The 14,031-nt window shown below is 34.6% G+C and overlaps 2 protein-coding genes across 3 annotated transcripts; both read left to right on the plus strand.

The window, feature by feature from the left end:
- Positions 1-1,003: 1,003 nt before the first annotated feature.
- On the plus strand, positions 1,004-3,485 carry LOC21389925 (tubulin beta-1 chain). The gene is made up of 3 exons (XM_010110039.2): positions 1,004-1,486; positions 2,080-2,349; positions 2,606-3,485. Exons 1-3 carry the CDS (start codon positions 1,093-1,095, stop codon positions 3,283-3,285), a joined length of 1,344 nt encoding a protein of 447 aa, XP_010108341.1. The 5' UTR covers positions 1,004-1,092; the 3' UTR covers positions 3,286-3,485.
- Positions 3,486-5,526: 2,041 nt separating this feature from the next.
- Positions 5,527-9,210, plus strand: LOC21389926 (sm-like protein LSM36B). 2 transcript variants are annotated; one of them, XM_024173450.1, is made up of 5 exons: positions 5,527-5,696; positions 5,811-5,886; positions 6,506-6,652; positions 8,681-8,794; positions 8,885-9,210. In XM_024173450.1, exons 3-5 carry the CDS (start codon positions 6,538-6,540, stop codon positions 8,929-8,931), a joined length of 276 nt encoding a protein of 91 aa, XP_024029218.1. In that variant the 5' UTR covers positions 5,527-5,696; positions 5,811-5,886; positions 6,506-6,537; the 3' UTR covers positions 8,932-9,210. The 2 variants fall into 2 exon arrangements, with proteins under 2 accessions (XP_024029218.1, XP_024029219.1); XM_024173451.1 differs by having other exon boundaries at positions 6,510-6,652.
- Positions 9,211-14,031: the final 4,821 nt, after the last annotated feature.

The following is a 14,031-nucleotide window of genomic DNA, read 5'->3' on the forward strand; positions in this document are numbered from 1 at the left end:
ATTTGTCTGCGGAAAAAAAAGGGAGAAAAATATTGAGAGAGGAATTTCAGCACCTTCGCTTTTCAGAAGGCGGTTAGGCGCTTTAATATTTTGCTTTTTTTTATAACCAAACATTAGTGGTCCAACTGAAAAAACGACACACAGATATATGTCATTTACTCATTGTCCTTCTATTAATTATGCTTCATTATTAAACTAATTATTATTATTATTATTATTTATATGGTACCGACCGATTTTCTGAATAGTAATTTTGTTATGGTAGCAAAAAATGGAAGTCGCGTCTTATATAAAATTTCTCACAACATAGGATATTGCCATCCCATGAAATTTGATTGTCGGACTTATTATGCAATTCAACATAGTATTATCTTGCATTACTTGTAACAAAAAATAAATAAGAACTAGGAATCTTTAGGAGTCAACGTGTAAAATAATACAAATACAAATAGTTCAAGAAACTTTATCAGCATATATAGTTCAAGAAACTAACAAACCAAACACGCCGTTAATGAATTTGTTCTGAAAGTGCCAGTCACGTGACCCTATCTTCAAATCACGTGCTTCCACTGCCAGTCTCATCCCCTCACGTGCCTCATCCAACAAATCCCCACTTTACTCCTCAAGTCCACATGCCTCTGGCACGTCACCACCACTCGCTTCAAGAGCGCGTGGCCCCATTTATTTAATTTCCCTTAATCCATGAGGTGAGCGACCACATAACATCAGATACAGTTACACTCATCACAGCCGTTGAATCTAAATAAAATCTCGTTAGTCAACGCAATGAACGCTCCAGATTCGTCGTGGTTGTTCCAAATTCTCTCCTAATTCAGATTCAAAAATATTCCGCTCTCTTTTCAAAATTCGAATTCCCCCTTAAACCAAACGGCGCCGTCACTTTTACCGTTAACTCCCCAGCCCCACTTGACGCCGTTAAAACGTCCTCCTTCCGTATTATTAAAATCCCCATTTCTTCCCTCTCAGACCTCAGTCTCTCACTCACAGATCAAAAGACAAACTGTTCTTTCTCTCTCCTCTCTCGCTCTCTCTCTAGAGCTCAGTGACTCGTCCGGACTCAGAACAGCGAAAATGAGAGAGATCCTTCACATCCAGGGAGGCCAATGCGGTAATCAGATCGGAGCCAAGTTCTGGGAAGTGGTTTGCGCCGAGCACGGGATCGACTCGACGGGGCGGTACCAGGGGGACAACGAGCTCCAACTCGAGAGAGTCAATGTCTACTACAACGAGGCGAGTTGCGGGCGGTTCGTCCCACGCGCCGTCCTCATGGATCTGGAGCCCGGAACCATGGACAGCGTCAGATCTGGTCCCTACGGCCAGATCTTCAGGCCGGACAACTTCGTTTTCGGCCAGTCCGGCGCCGGAAACAACTGGGCCAAGGGTCACTACACCGAAGGTGCTGAGTTGATTGACTCGGTCCTGGATGTGGTCAGGAAGGAGGCTGAGAACTGTGACTGCTTACAAGGTATTTTTTCCCATTTTTTTAGTTCTCTCTCGATGCGATTTTGCCAAATAAGTGAAGAACTTAAGTTTTAACTCAAGGTTTTTGAATATTCTCATTATCTATTTTTTTTCCTCTACTTTTTCGTTTTCTCATTTGTTGATTTGGGCGTGATTTTCTGCTTCTTGGTATTCAATGAAGTGATGAATTTTCAGAATTGTTATGTGTTTGTTTCTCAACTTAATATATTATTCGGTTATAGATCCTTATCGGTGTTAGTTTTTGTTGATTGAACTTTCACTCTGTTGTGTTTTAGGGTTTTCGTCTTTCTTTGTTGAGAAATATAGAGAATTAGAAGTGCGTAACTGATATTAGGTTTGATTTTTCTGCAAAACACACACCTTTTTTTTGTTGCTAATGACTTATTGTGGTTATTTCTAAATTTATTTTTCATTAAGCTAAATAATGCATAGAAGACAATTCATTTTAGCAATGATTTAACCGAAATTTTCTACATATAAACGTGGTTCACTGTTCTACACTGTTCTTGGGCAATCAATTTTCATTATTGAGCAGACAAATTTAAATGAAGTAATTCGTTTCTTGAAATTATTCAGGGTTCCAGGTTTGCCATTCCTTGGGAGGTGGAACCGGATCGGGAATGGGAACACTTCTCATTTCGAAGATCAGAGAGGAATACCCAGACCGTATGATGCTTACTTTCTCCGTGTTTCCATCCCCAAAGGTGTCGGACACCGTTGTTGAGCCGTACAATGCAACACTCTCTGTTCACCAGCTTGTTGAGAATGCGGATGAATGTATGGTTTTGGACAACGAAGCTCTCTATGATATTTGCTTCCGAACTCTGAAGCTTACCACTCCAAGCTGTGAGTTTCTTCTTTTTGTTCATTTGCCATCTAGTTGGATGTTTTTGTTGATTTTTGTTAGGATTCTGTAGTATGTTTCTTTCCTGTTAAAGAAAGAAGTCATTTGTGGCATGTTAATTTGCTTGTTGTTTCTCATCTTAGTACATTTCCTGATAATCGAAAGCTGCTAATGCTTTGTTAGATTTTTTTATTTTTTTTTTGGGAGACCAGTAGCGTTTATTTGACCAGTTTTGACTTATAATTTTTGCTTATTCAGTTGGAGACTTGAACCATCTGATCTCTGCAACCATGAGTGGAGTAACTTGCTGCCTCAGGTTCCCTGGTCAATTGAACTCTGACCTTCGGAAACTTGCTGTTAATCTTATTCCATTCCCTCGTTTGCATTTCTTCATGGTTGGGTTTGCTCCACTTACATCTCGCGGATCTCAGCAGTACCGAGCTCTAACTGTTCCGGAGCTCACTCAACAAATGTGGGATGCCAAGAATATGATGTGCGCTGCTGATCCTCGACATGGACGTTATTTGACTGCTTCAGCCATGTTCCGTGGCAAGATGAGCACCAAGGAAGTTGATGAACAGATGATTAATGTTCAAAACAAGAACTCGTCATACTTTGTTGAGTGGATTCCAAACAATGTCAAGTCCACTGTTTGTGACATCCCACCAACTGGTTTGAAAATGGCTTCGACGTTCATTGGAAACTCCACTTCAATCCAGGAAATGTTCAGGAGAGTAAGTGAGCAGTTCACAGCCATGTTCCGCAGAAAGGCTTTCTTGCATTGGTACACCGGAGAGGGTATGGACGAGATGGAGTTCACAGAGGCAGAGAGCAACATGAACGACCTGGTCTCTGAGTATCAGCAATACCAAGATGCCACTGCTGAAGAGGAGGGTTATGATGATTATGAAGAGGAGGAAGCTCAGGAGGAAGTCTAGTCCAACGTTTTGTGTTTGTTTTCTCTTTGTTGCGTTTATGTTGTGGATTTAATCCTGTTTTCGTTTTTGATTACCTTGTGTCCCTGGGCTTGAATTGCTTGATGTTGACCAGCCTTCTCTGCTGGTCTCATGCTTTGCTTTTGCGGTTATAGTGTTAGATGATAGTTTTATGAAAATATATGTTCTACTTTTTGATGTTATTGTGGCCATCATAGTTCTAAAATATTTTTGCATTGATTGATGATTGATCGTCCTTGGTTGCAACTGTTTGATAGCAACGGTGTAACAATGACTGTAGTAGCAATCCAGATTGATCGACATAGGAATCAAGCAATAATGCAATTCAGTAGCAAGAAGAAAAAAAAAAGAAAAAAGCTAATAATGCAATTGTGGGCCAGAACTTTTCGGCTAGTGATGGCTATATTTGGATAGAGCAAACAAGTGATAACCCACGTGGTTGCGCAGACCTTTTCAGCTACTGATAGCTACTCATCAGCTACTGATAGCTACCGAAAATAACAGTTCAAAATGAATTTAATTGAAGATTCAAAATGAATTTAATTGAAGATGCAAAACACGGAGTGATTTATTAAGCTCTTCTTAAGTTTGAGCTATTATTTATGTTACAGTGTTTTCTTTTAATAAAATTTAAACTTTTGTTTAAATTTTTAAATTGAATGAGCTATTAGATACTCAGGTCTTGTTTTGCTCACTGTTTAGATTGTATGATTTAAGTATGGATTAAAACAAAAAAAATTATGATATTTTTAAGTTTGAAATTGATGTGGGATAAAAAGTAAAATCCGGATTATGTGAATTTAGGAGGGAGGGGTCAATTCTAAAATGATTTGAACTATTGTCAAATATTTGAATTGTCCTTATTTTGTTCTTTACCAAACATCAATTTAAATCATGAACTATGATTTTGATTGAATTGTTTGATTTGAGTTGTTAAAATAATGATTAATTACAAAAACTCTCCCTGAATTATATCTCTTGTAATAGTTTGTCTCTCGATCTTTAAAACGTAACATTCATTCCTCATGAACAATGAAATATTAACAAAAAAATCCCCTCCGTTAATTCTTTTTTAAGGGAATAATTTGTTATTTTGGGGTATTTGGTAGCTCTATGGATTAAAATTTTAGTTTGAATTTAAAGCTAATTTAAATTTAAACTTTTAATTATGATACATTCATTATTGATTGAATGCAACTTAAAAATTTTATGAGTTTTTTTTGGTAGAATAAAAAAATTATTAAGTTTTTTGAATATTTAAATTAGTTTAGATTCGAATTAAATTTTAAACCATAAAATTATTAAAATAGCCTTAAAATAGTAAATTAAATGTAAATTTCAATTAAAAATCTAATGGATAGGGCTTTTTTGTAACATTTTATTGCTTAAGAGGAATAAATATTACGTTTTAAAGATCAAAAAATAAAGTGTTATAGGAATATAATTCAAAGAAAAATTTTTATAATTAATCATTAAAATAATCGTGGGCTTAACCTTTTTGAACAATAAGTCTGTGTTTGGTATAAGGATTCGTGTCATAGCTCGAATCATAGTTCATGACTCGCTACAACATTTTTTCTCATAAAAAATACACACAAATCAAGAATGATTTTGAATTATAATTTTAAATTATAGTTCTGAATCTGTGAACCAAATGTTCATTAAATGTTGAAGACGTGAAGTCTGGATCCATTAGGCAAACAAAAAAAAAAGTAAAAATAAAAATAAAAGGATAATAAAGACGGGCGTTTCCTTTTGTTAAAGCATTTAAAACTATTTAACTTCGACCTATTAATTTTTTATGCTCCTTTAACTTGGCTTATTTCCATCCTTTTTCCAAACTTTTCAAATATTTGAGAAAGGTTAAATAAACACTATTTACTCTTTTACAGATGTTATTATATTCTTTTAACATGTGTTATTTTAATTTACGTGGATAAAAAAATTTTGTCAAATATAAATAAAAGTTTATGTAAAAAAAATAACTTTACTACTTTTTATTATTAAATATTTTAAAATCTGTCATTTATTTAATTTAGTTTTATAAATCAGTAGTTTATTATAAATTTCTCGTTAAAAAATAAGAGAGATGCTCAACTCAGCTCGCTGGACTATGGATAGGTTAAGGCATGTAAATCGGGTAGCAAGGCGGGTCGCCCCAAACCGCCATGTTTACATTAAAAAAAAAACCCGGAAATCCGTCTTAAGATCGGTTCCCCAATCTAAATCCAAAATCTCAAAAGCCCCAAAACCCTAAAACTCTCTCTCCTTCGTCCTCACCTTCTCCGGCAAATCTGCCCCCGCCCCCGCCCCCGCCTGCCTCCGCCGTCCGTACTCCCTCCTTCGTGAATTGTCCGTTGTCCCGGAAGGCGAATCTATTTGTTTGGGATTTGGTGAGACTCTTATTCTTCTCTGTGAATTCATGCGTAGCTTTTTTTTTTTACTGAATTTTTTCACCAAAATCCGAGGATAAAAAGTAATTTTTATAATGGTTTTGTTTGTTTAAGGTTTTCGTGTGTTGTTTTGGTGACTTCGCAACCATCAGCGGTGGTTCCGGTGGATTCTCGGAGATCTGATAATTCGGTATTATATGTGTTAATTGTTTTTGTGGTTTAGTTTTCTACTTTTTTTGTTGAATTCTGTACGTATTTGATTTTGTTTTGTCGTATTTTTAGTTTATGGAGTATTTTGCTACTTCAAAAGGGAAATGGTATAAACTTAATTCAAGTTTTCTGTTTCGAAAAAGAGAGGGAGATCGTGATAGAAGGTTAATATATACTTGTCGTATGAGTGGAAGACAAAGCAAGTGATTGTTTAAAGTGTTTTTTGTTGAGCTTAATAATTACAAGCTGATTTCCGTTATCAAAGCAGCTTGTTTTGGCCACATTTCAAAAAGTTACACTAAAAAACAGATGGGTTCTCTTAAAGTAAATAATAGATTGACTTTTTTGATTTGTCCGTAAGAAAATTTGTCTTTCATCTCTCCAAGTCCATCCTATGTGCTTGATGTTTTCCTATTCCAACTACGTATGAAGTGGTGAAAATAGGGCATACCACTTGCTAAAGATAAAACAGTAATGTTGGAGATCTTGTTGTGTGTGTGTGTGTGTCTTGATGATGAGTTACTTATGTTTAATTGTTCTACTGTGTGTATTGAGATTGTGAGTGAAGTTCTTTATCCATTTTTTCCCCCTTGCGTCAGGTAGAGTAGACTTGGATTTAAGATAAAGGAAAATGAGCGGAGCAGGAGAGAAAGGGTCACCGACCACAAAAACCCCAGCTGATTTCCTGAAATCAATTCGTGGACGACCAGTTGTCGTTAAACTAAATTCCGGAGTTGATTATAGAGGTCAGTCTTTGACTCTTTCGTTTCTCTCACATTGTTCCTTTTCTTTCATTTCCACGTAATTTCATTTCATAAAAAAGAATTAGGAAGCAATGTTCTATTATTTCCCTGTTATTGATCTTAGGGTTGGCAATTCGTATTTATGTGTCGTGTTCGGGCCGGCACGATTACGGCACGACACGATTATAGTGAACACAAACACAGCACGATTAATAAACGTGTCAGAAATTCAAACGCGAACACGAAACGCTAATAACACGGTTAACACAACACGACACGCGAACACGATTACTAAACGTGTCATGACGGGCCGACACGAAAAAAACACGTTTATGACCCGTTTATGACCTAACTAGCAAAAATAGTGGAATTTTATATTGTATTCAAAACTATATTAATTGACTAAATATAAAATCATGCATAATAGCCAACACATATTAAAATATCCAAATATCAAACACACACATATATATATATGATACTACTAGATTATCAAGTATATATGTTTCAAAACATACTAATTACCAAACATCCAAAGAAATTTGAAAACATAGCCAAGTACATTTAAATAAGTTTGAAAACATAACCAAACATTTCAATGTTTAAGTGCATAAAACATAAAATAAATATAAGAAAATGTCTTCTTTGAGCCTTGAGGTTGAATGCCCAACTACGCTCTAAAAACTAAAATTAGTTTCAAGAGACTGAGTCAGAAGTAGGGTTTTGTCTAATATATATATATATATATATATATTGTCGGTTAAATAAAGTCTTTGTATTTGAATTTAAATAAAATAGAGGATAAATGGTTTATCATTAAAGATAAGGTTTCTTAGGTTAGAATTTATCTTTAATTAGGATAGTTTCTTTTAGGAAGATAAGGTTTCTTCATTAGCCTATTTATTTTTATTTTTTACTATTCCAAAAATAATAGAAGAGAGTTTCTTTCTAGAAAATTTACACACACACACACACATATATGGGCTTAATAAACGGGTCGGGCCGGGCCGTGTCGGCCCGATTACGTTCCGTATAACTAAATGGGTTAAGCGTGTTAAACGGGTTGGCACGAATTCAGCCCATTTATTTTCGTATTATTCGTGCCAGTCCGTTAATGACCCAATTAATAATCGTGCGGTTCAAACCCATTATTCTTTTTTCGTTTTCGTATCGTTTCATCGTGTCGTGTCCGAAATTGCCGGCCCTAATTGATCTGCAGATATATTCACCCTTGATACGTTAATCACTTAATTTTTGTCTATTTCGTTGGGTTTATTAAAGAGATTGGTCATATAAGTGCATTTTTTGTCTTTTTATTTTAATAAAATTGACAGCATAACCTCACAATGAGTTTCAACTTGGTGCCAACTTAGTTGGGAAGTGGCTAGTCTTCCTTTTATCAAACCTTTTTTTTTAAGCATATAGTTTGGGCAGCCCACATTATAACATGCTTGTACACACGTTTTATTCGCCATTTCTCAAGTGAAAATATCAATATATGGGTCAGGCCTTTGGTTGTGGTTTCTCTTTTAGAGTTGCAAGGATTATAGAAATTGTCTATCTTTTGCACCATGATGCACTCTGTAAGACTGTAAGAACCTCCATATCTATGTGGGAGAATTGAGGTTAGGTCAGTATGTTTGCATGATATTCCATGAATATCAGGTGATCACCTGTGTGCTTGGTGCCCTTTGCCTTCATTTGAGTTTCTTACTTTAGGGGAACAGTTGAATCACGGATTTATGTCAGTCATAAATTATGTAAAGTAATCTTGGACACCTTAGTTATAGATGGTGCTTTGGTATCAACTAAAATAATGCAAATTAATAGTTATTAACGACTGGATGAAGCCTAGAAATGACCCCTCATGTGCAAACTTATAGAAGATGCTTTAAGATCAAACAATTCCATTGTATTGAGTAAACTTTTGTGTGTGATGGCATCTACTGATATATCTCATATTTACTGGTTTGGTCGGTATGAAAAGTATACGGATTAGCTTTACTGAAGTGTTCCTTTTTTCTTGTGCAGGTATTCTAGCTTGTCTGGATGGGTATATGAATATTGCGATGGAACAAACGGAGGAGTATGTCAATGGGCAGTTGAAAAACAAATATGGGGATGCCTTTATTCGTGGAAATAACGGTAATGATTAAACAATGATGCAGTTCATACTTGATTCTCACTTTTCAAATTGTGGAAACGACTGGGATTTTTATTGTCTCTTTGGTGCAGTTCTTTACATCAGTACTTCGAAGAGGACGTTAGCAGATGGGGCCTAGAATCGCAATGTTATCAAACCATGGTGATCATCTGCCATCATTCTCTTCACAACTGTACTGTCATGCTTTTGGATTATCTTGGATCACATTGAAATGGAACTACTCCAACTTGGATTGAGTACTTGTTAAGCTTTTGTTATCGATGCACCCTCTTGTTTATGAGGGTAGATATCAAATACATAATTCTGAAGAGCAATGTTACACTGTCTCCTGATGAATGCTTATCACATTTTGCCATGCCCATGATTCTTCTTTTATGCTTAAAGAACTCTTTCGCAATCCTCCTAACTACCGATTTTCAGATTCCACATGACCATGGTTCTGCTTATATGCTCCAAGACTCTTTTGCAATCAAAATTTGTTGTTATTAAGAGCGAGCGGTTTTAGGTTAGTTAAGTTGAGCTTAGAAGTCTTCTATAGAATGAAGACAGCTGAGTCGTCGCCGCCTGTATAACTTTTCCCTGTTATTGATCAACTTGGTTCTTTGAGTCCAATCTTGTCTTTTTGCTATGTTAATATCTGAAAAATTAATAGAAAAGTTCTTGAACATTATTGGAATAGAAATCCAGAATTATAACCCCAACTTGGCATATATTTTTGGTCATAACTCGTTAGAAAGCTGAGGCTGATCAGGGAATGCTCCCCTTTCATTCTTAGCAGCAATTACTCAGCTGACCAACAATTTCCACTTGATCTCGTCTTTCGTGCTCCATTGAAATAAGCGTTATGCTTATTCCAATCAAGAAACAAGTTCTGAGGTTGCCCGCATCTTTCACTCGAGTCAGTCAATTTTTATGGCCGTTCACTTTGCTGATTTGAGTTTGTAATTTGAGTTGAAATGTGATTTTATGTGAGAGTTTTTTATCGTGACTGTTTTTAAAAACTTTTTACTATAACAAAACTCAAATTTTAAATTCGAATTAGTGAAGTGAACGGATTATTTATTTATTTATTATTATTTTTTTTTAAGTTCATGGGTCGGGGCCGTGGATCTATCAAGGAACTTGCACTTTTAAATTTTAAATTCGAATTAGTGAAGTGAACGGATTATTTATTTATTTATTATTATTATTTTTTAAGTTCATGGGTCGGGGCCGTGGATCTATCAAGGAACTTGCACTATCTCGTCTAATCATATCAAACAATCTTCTCAAGTTAAGCGTTTCAAGATTTCACCATTTTAATATTGTCAAAACTCAGAAGCATACGCCGAAGCCTCAACTGCTTTTAATTTTATAATAATTTTAAAAGGCAAAAACTGTACTTGATTAAGTGAGTAAATATATTAACCAATAAAATTAAATGTTAAATTTATTATATACTATACTTAGTAGGAAATTTGTCACAAAGTAAAGGGCATAACAAATTTAGCACAACAATAGCATTATAGTAAAGAGTATTTTTTACACTTAAATGTTAAATTTATAATTGACACATTAATTATAATATTATACTCAAATAGCAGTTTAATCAATACCAATTGACCATAGCATGCGTAACCAAATATATAGTCAAAATTTTGAGGAACTTCTAATTGCAAAATCATGGCATGCGCTTGCCAAATAAGCCATATAATTCGTTCTAGATAAATTTGTCAGATTTGACACAACTTTCTCCAAATTAATCGGTATTAAGTCAGATCTTCTTTTGTTTCTCCACTAAACATCGTGATGATGCAGAAAGATTAACAATTCTTAATTAAGTGGAAAAAGTGAAGAAATGGACAAAATAATAGTATATATGAAAAATGTAAAAGCACCGTATACTTTTTTTTTTTTTTTTTTTTTAAAGTAAAGCACCATATACTATTAATAAAGAACCTTTAACTGTTTTTCTTTTTTTTTTTTTCATTTGATTCTTGAAATCCACTTTGTAATATATGATTAAGAATACAAGATGATAACTACGTATTTCTGGAAAGCATTATAGTACAAAATCACACCAGTACACAATGACAAACTCATCACTCAGCACGTGACAACATCCAAAAAAAAAAAAAAAAAAGAGATTAATTTCAAAAATTCCTTCTGAATTATGACCGTTATAACATTTTGTCTCTTCCAAATTTTAAAAAATAACATTAGTTCTCTCCGAATTTTGCTCCGTTAACAAGTTTTATCTTTATGTTACAATGAGTGACGAAAATCGCTATGTATCATATACATGACCCATATGAGAAGGAAATTATCATAAAAGCTGAAGATTTTTGTTTTATCCTCTTTCTCTCTCTGTATGTTGATGTGAGCGGTAGAGAGAAGCATTTGTTCAAGCTTTATCCTTCTAGTTATGCTTCCATAAGTTAGAAGAGGTATGTAACTTCCTTTGAATTGCATAGGAGGGAGTTCAACAAATAGTGGAGATGATTCTGAGTATGATGATTATGAGCATTTGGATTCTTAGTATGATGATTCTGAATTTGCACAGTCTGAAGATGAAATTGATATAGGTGACACAGTTGAACAAACATTGCAAGGGCTAGAGAGAAGGAAGGGAAAGGGTCCGTGCTTGGTGATGATGAGCGTGTGGTGGTTGAGAAAAAATGAAGAAAATGAAGCATGAACAGAGGGTGGTAGGGAAAAAAAAAAAAAACAGGGTCCAAAAGAGAATGCCCAATTAACCTATTTTTGGATCATCAAAGGATGTCGAACTAAAAACAGGTTTACAATTTCCAATTTCAGCCTCATTTAAGTAAGCCATAAAGTTGTCTTCTCGGATTCTTCTTTCTGTGTGATGTCCTCACTACTAGATCCAACCTACATCAACATTGAATAGGACCTCAAATTTCTTCGTTTACTCAGCCGTTGCCACCACTATTTGTACTGCAGGAACTTGCCATGAATGAACGGCGTGAGGAAAAAAAAGAAGCAAAATGGGAATGAAGATGGTGAATTTTTTAATAAAAATGGGGAATTATTTGATTATGAAGGTATAAACGTAATTGCGCTTTCAATTCTCACTAAATAAGTGACACGTGGCAATTCTGTTACTCATTATACCAGAAGGATAAAACTTGTTAACGGAACAAAGTTCGGGAGGAACAAGTGTTACTTTTTAAAATTCAGGGGAACAAAGTGTTACAAGGGTCATAGTTTGATGGAAATTTTTAAAATTAATCCAAAAAAAAAAAGAATGGTGTATGCTGAAGTCCAACTACTAAACCCTATTGATCACTAAACCCTTGGTGCAACTCCAACATATCTATTGATATATTTTACTAACTCCAACTTTTCATAGTATATTATCACTCTTTATGGTAGAGTATGATAGGTCTTTGGGTTGAGAATCATGATTATCGATAAAGATAGTAGTGGTAGAGTAAGCTACTTTTATTTAGCAAAGATAGAGATTATTAGGCTTGGGAAAAATAAAAAAAGAAGAAAAGTCCCACATTACTTAGAAAGTAAAGTAGGTGTGGGCTAAAGCCTCTATAAGAAGGCCAAACCTCTTGGTTTCAACTATCGCAGTAAGAAGCACTTAAAACGTTGGTCTTTAACTATACTTAAATTTCTTGCCTGGTTATTATATTGATTCGGGATATAAATTGCATTCATCATTTGCCTCACATTAATCCCAGAGTTAGTACGAACTAATTTTTACATTTGTCTAGAGTTAAATTTACATTTGTCTAGATTTAAACTTCAGTGAAGTAAATAAGCGATTGCGAATGAAGTAAATAAACGCAATCGCCTTTTAATCAATATCAAAATGTTATAATTCAAAATCTTATTTCAAATACTTAAAAAAAATAAATACTTAAATTAGATTTTTAGTACATTTTATTTTGCAATTGAAAATCTATTGTAAAAAAAAAAAAAAAAAGCGTGAACGTAATAGTTTAACTAAAAAGTTTTAGAGTGTAAGAGGTCTGTAAGAGATTTGTGCTTATAAGTACTTGTTGTCCCCAATATACTAATTACTAAAAATATTTTTTTTTGCAAACTTCTTCCCTTATTACTAATAGGTTATTATACCAGAGATTATTGAATTTGATTGATTCCAAATACCTATTTTTAGCCAACGCCTATGAGCTTTCTCCCTCTCTCGCTCTCTCATTTGGGAAGTTCCATGTCCATGGATGCTATAAGCTGGGTTCTCTACCAAGCACACAACGTCGAATTACTTTCTTGAGCACCATCGTAGCAAGATTTACACCAGCTACAGCTAGACGGCGAGATCTATGAGGAGCAGATGATCGATGAAGATCATGCAAAAGCACGGATTCCAACAACGAAGTCGACAGGGAAGGAAGAGCGGAATCGGAATAGAATGGGACAAAAAAAATTAAAAACGACAATTCCCTGAATTTTTGAAACTTCGATCCATAATTAACGGTAGGTGCAAAAAACGGCCACCCACCTCAATTTCCCATTAGTTATTCAAGAAGTGAATAATTATTAATTTAAAATCCTACTATGATTATTTATTTTGATTTAAAATTAATTGAATTATAATAATATCATGAAATGAAGGCGGGCCTTGGCACCGTGGTGGGAGCGCTTGCGTTTGCACCCGGAGTCTAGGGTTTGAATCCCGAAAATGGTCTCTCCTTTTGGAGGTAATGCCGCGTACATATGGGATTGAACTTTCCCCCGAGCCTGTCATAGTACGGGAGCCTCTTTAACACTGGGTCCGCCTTTTATAATAATATCATGAAATATTGTATTAGAGTTTTCAGTTTTGGATTAAACTTAGGAAATTCCATAATTATAGTTTTGGCTAGCTAGGTAAAGGTAAAAGATATGGTAGAAAGGTGTTTCTGATGTGTATCCAAAAATTTCATGTTTGGTTATATAAATCTATTTTGTTATGAAAAGTAAATATAATACGAGAATTTTAGTGAAATTTTATAATTTCTTATTCACAAATAAAAAGGTTAAAAATATATCAACAAAACTTTTCACGAGCTTTTTCTATAAACATTAAAATTTTGATTTGTTTCAGAAGAGCTTACAAAAGTTGATGAAAGCATCTTTATTGTGTTCGATCGTCCAACGGGTTTAAAACTAACTTTTGACCTAAATATGTCAAAAGTAATTTTTTTTTAAAGTCATTCCAAACATGCCTTCAAACAATTGGCTCCTTTTGGACACTCGAACTTGC

The sequence above is a fragment of the Morus notabilis genome, unplaced genomic scaffold (assembly GCF_000414095.1).
Source record: "Morus notabilis unplaced genomic scaffold, ASM41409v2 Scaffold1639, whole genome shotgun sequence".
Classification (NCBI taxonomy): Eukaryota; Viridiplantae; Streptophyta; class Magnoliopsida; order Rosales; family Moraceae; genus Morus; species Morus notabilis.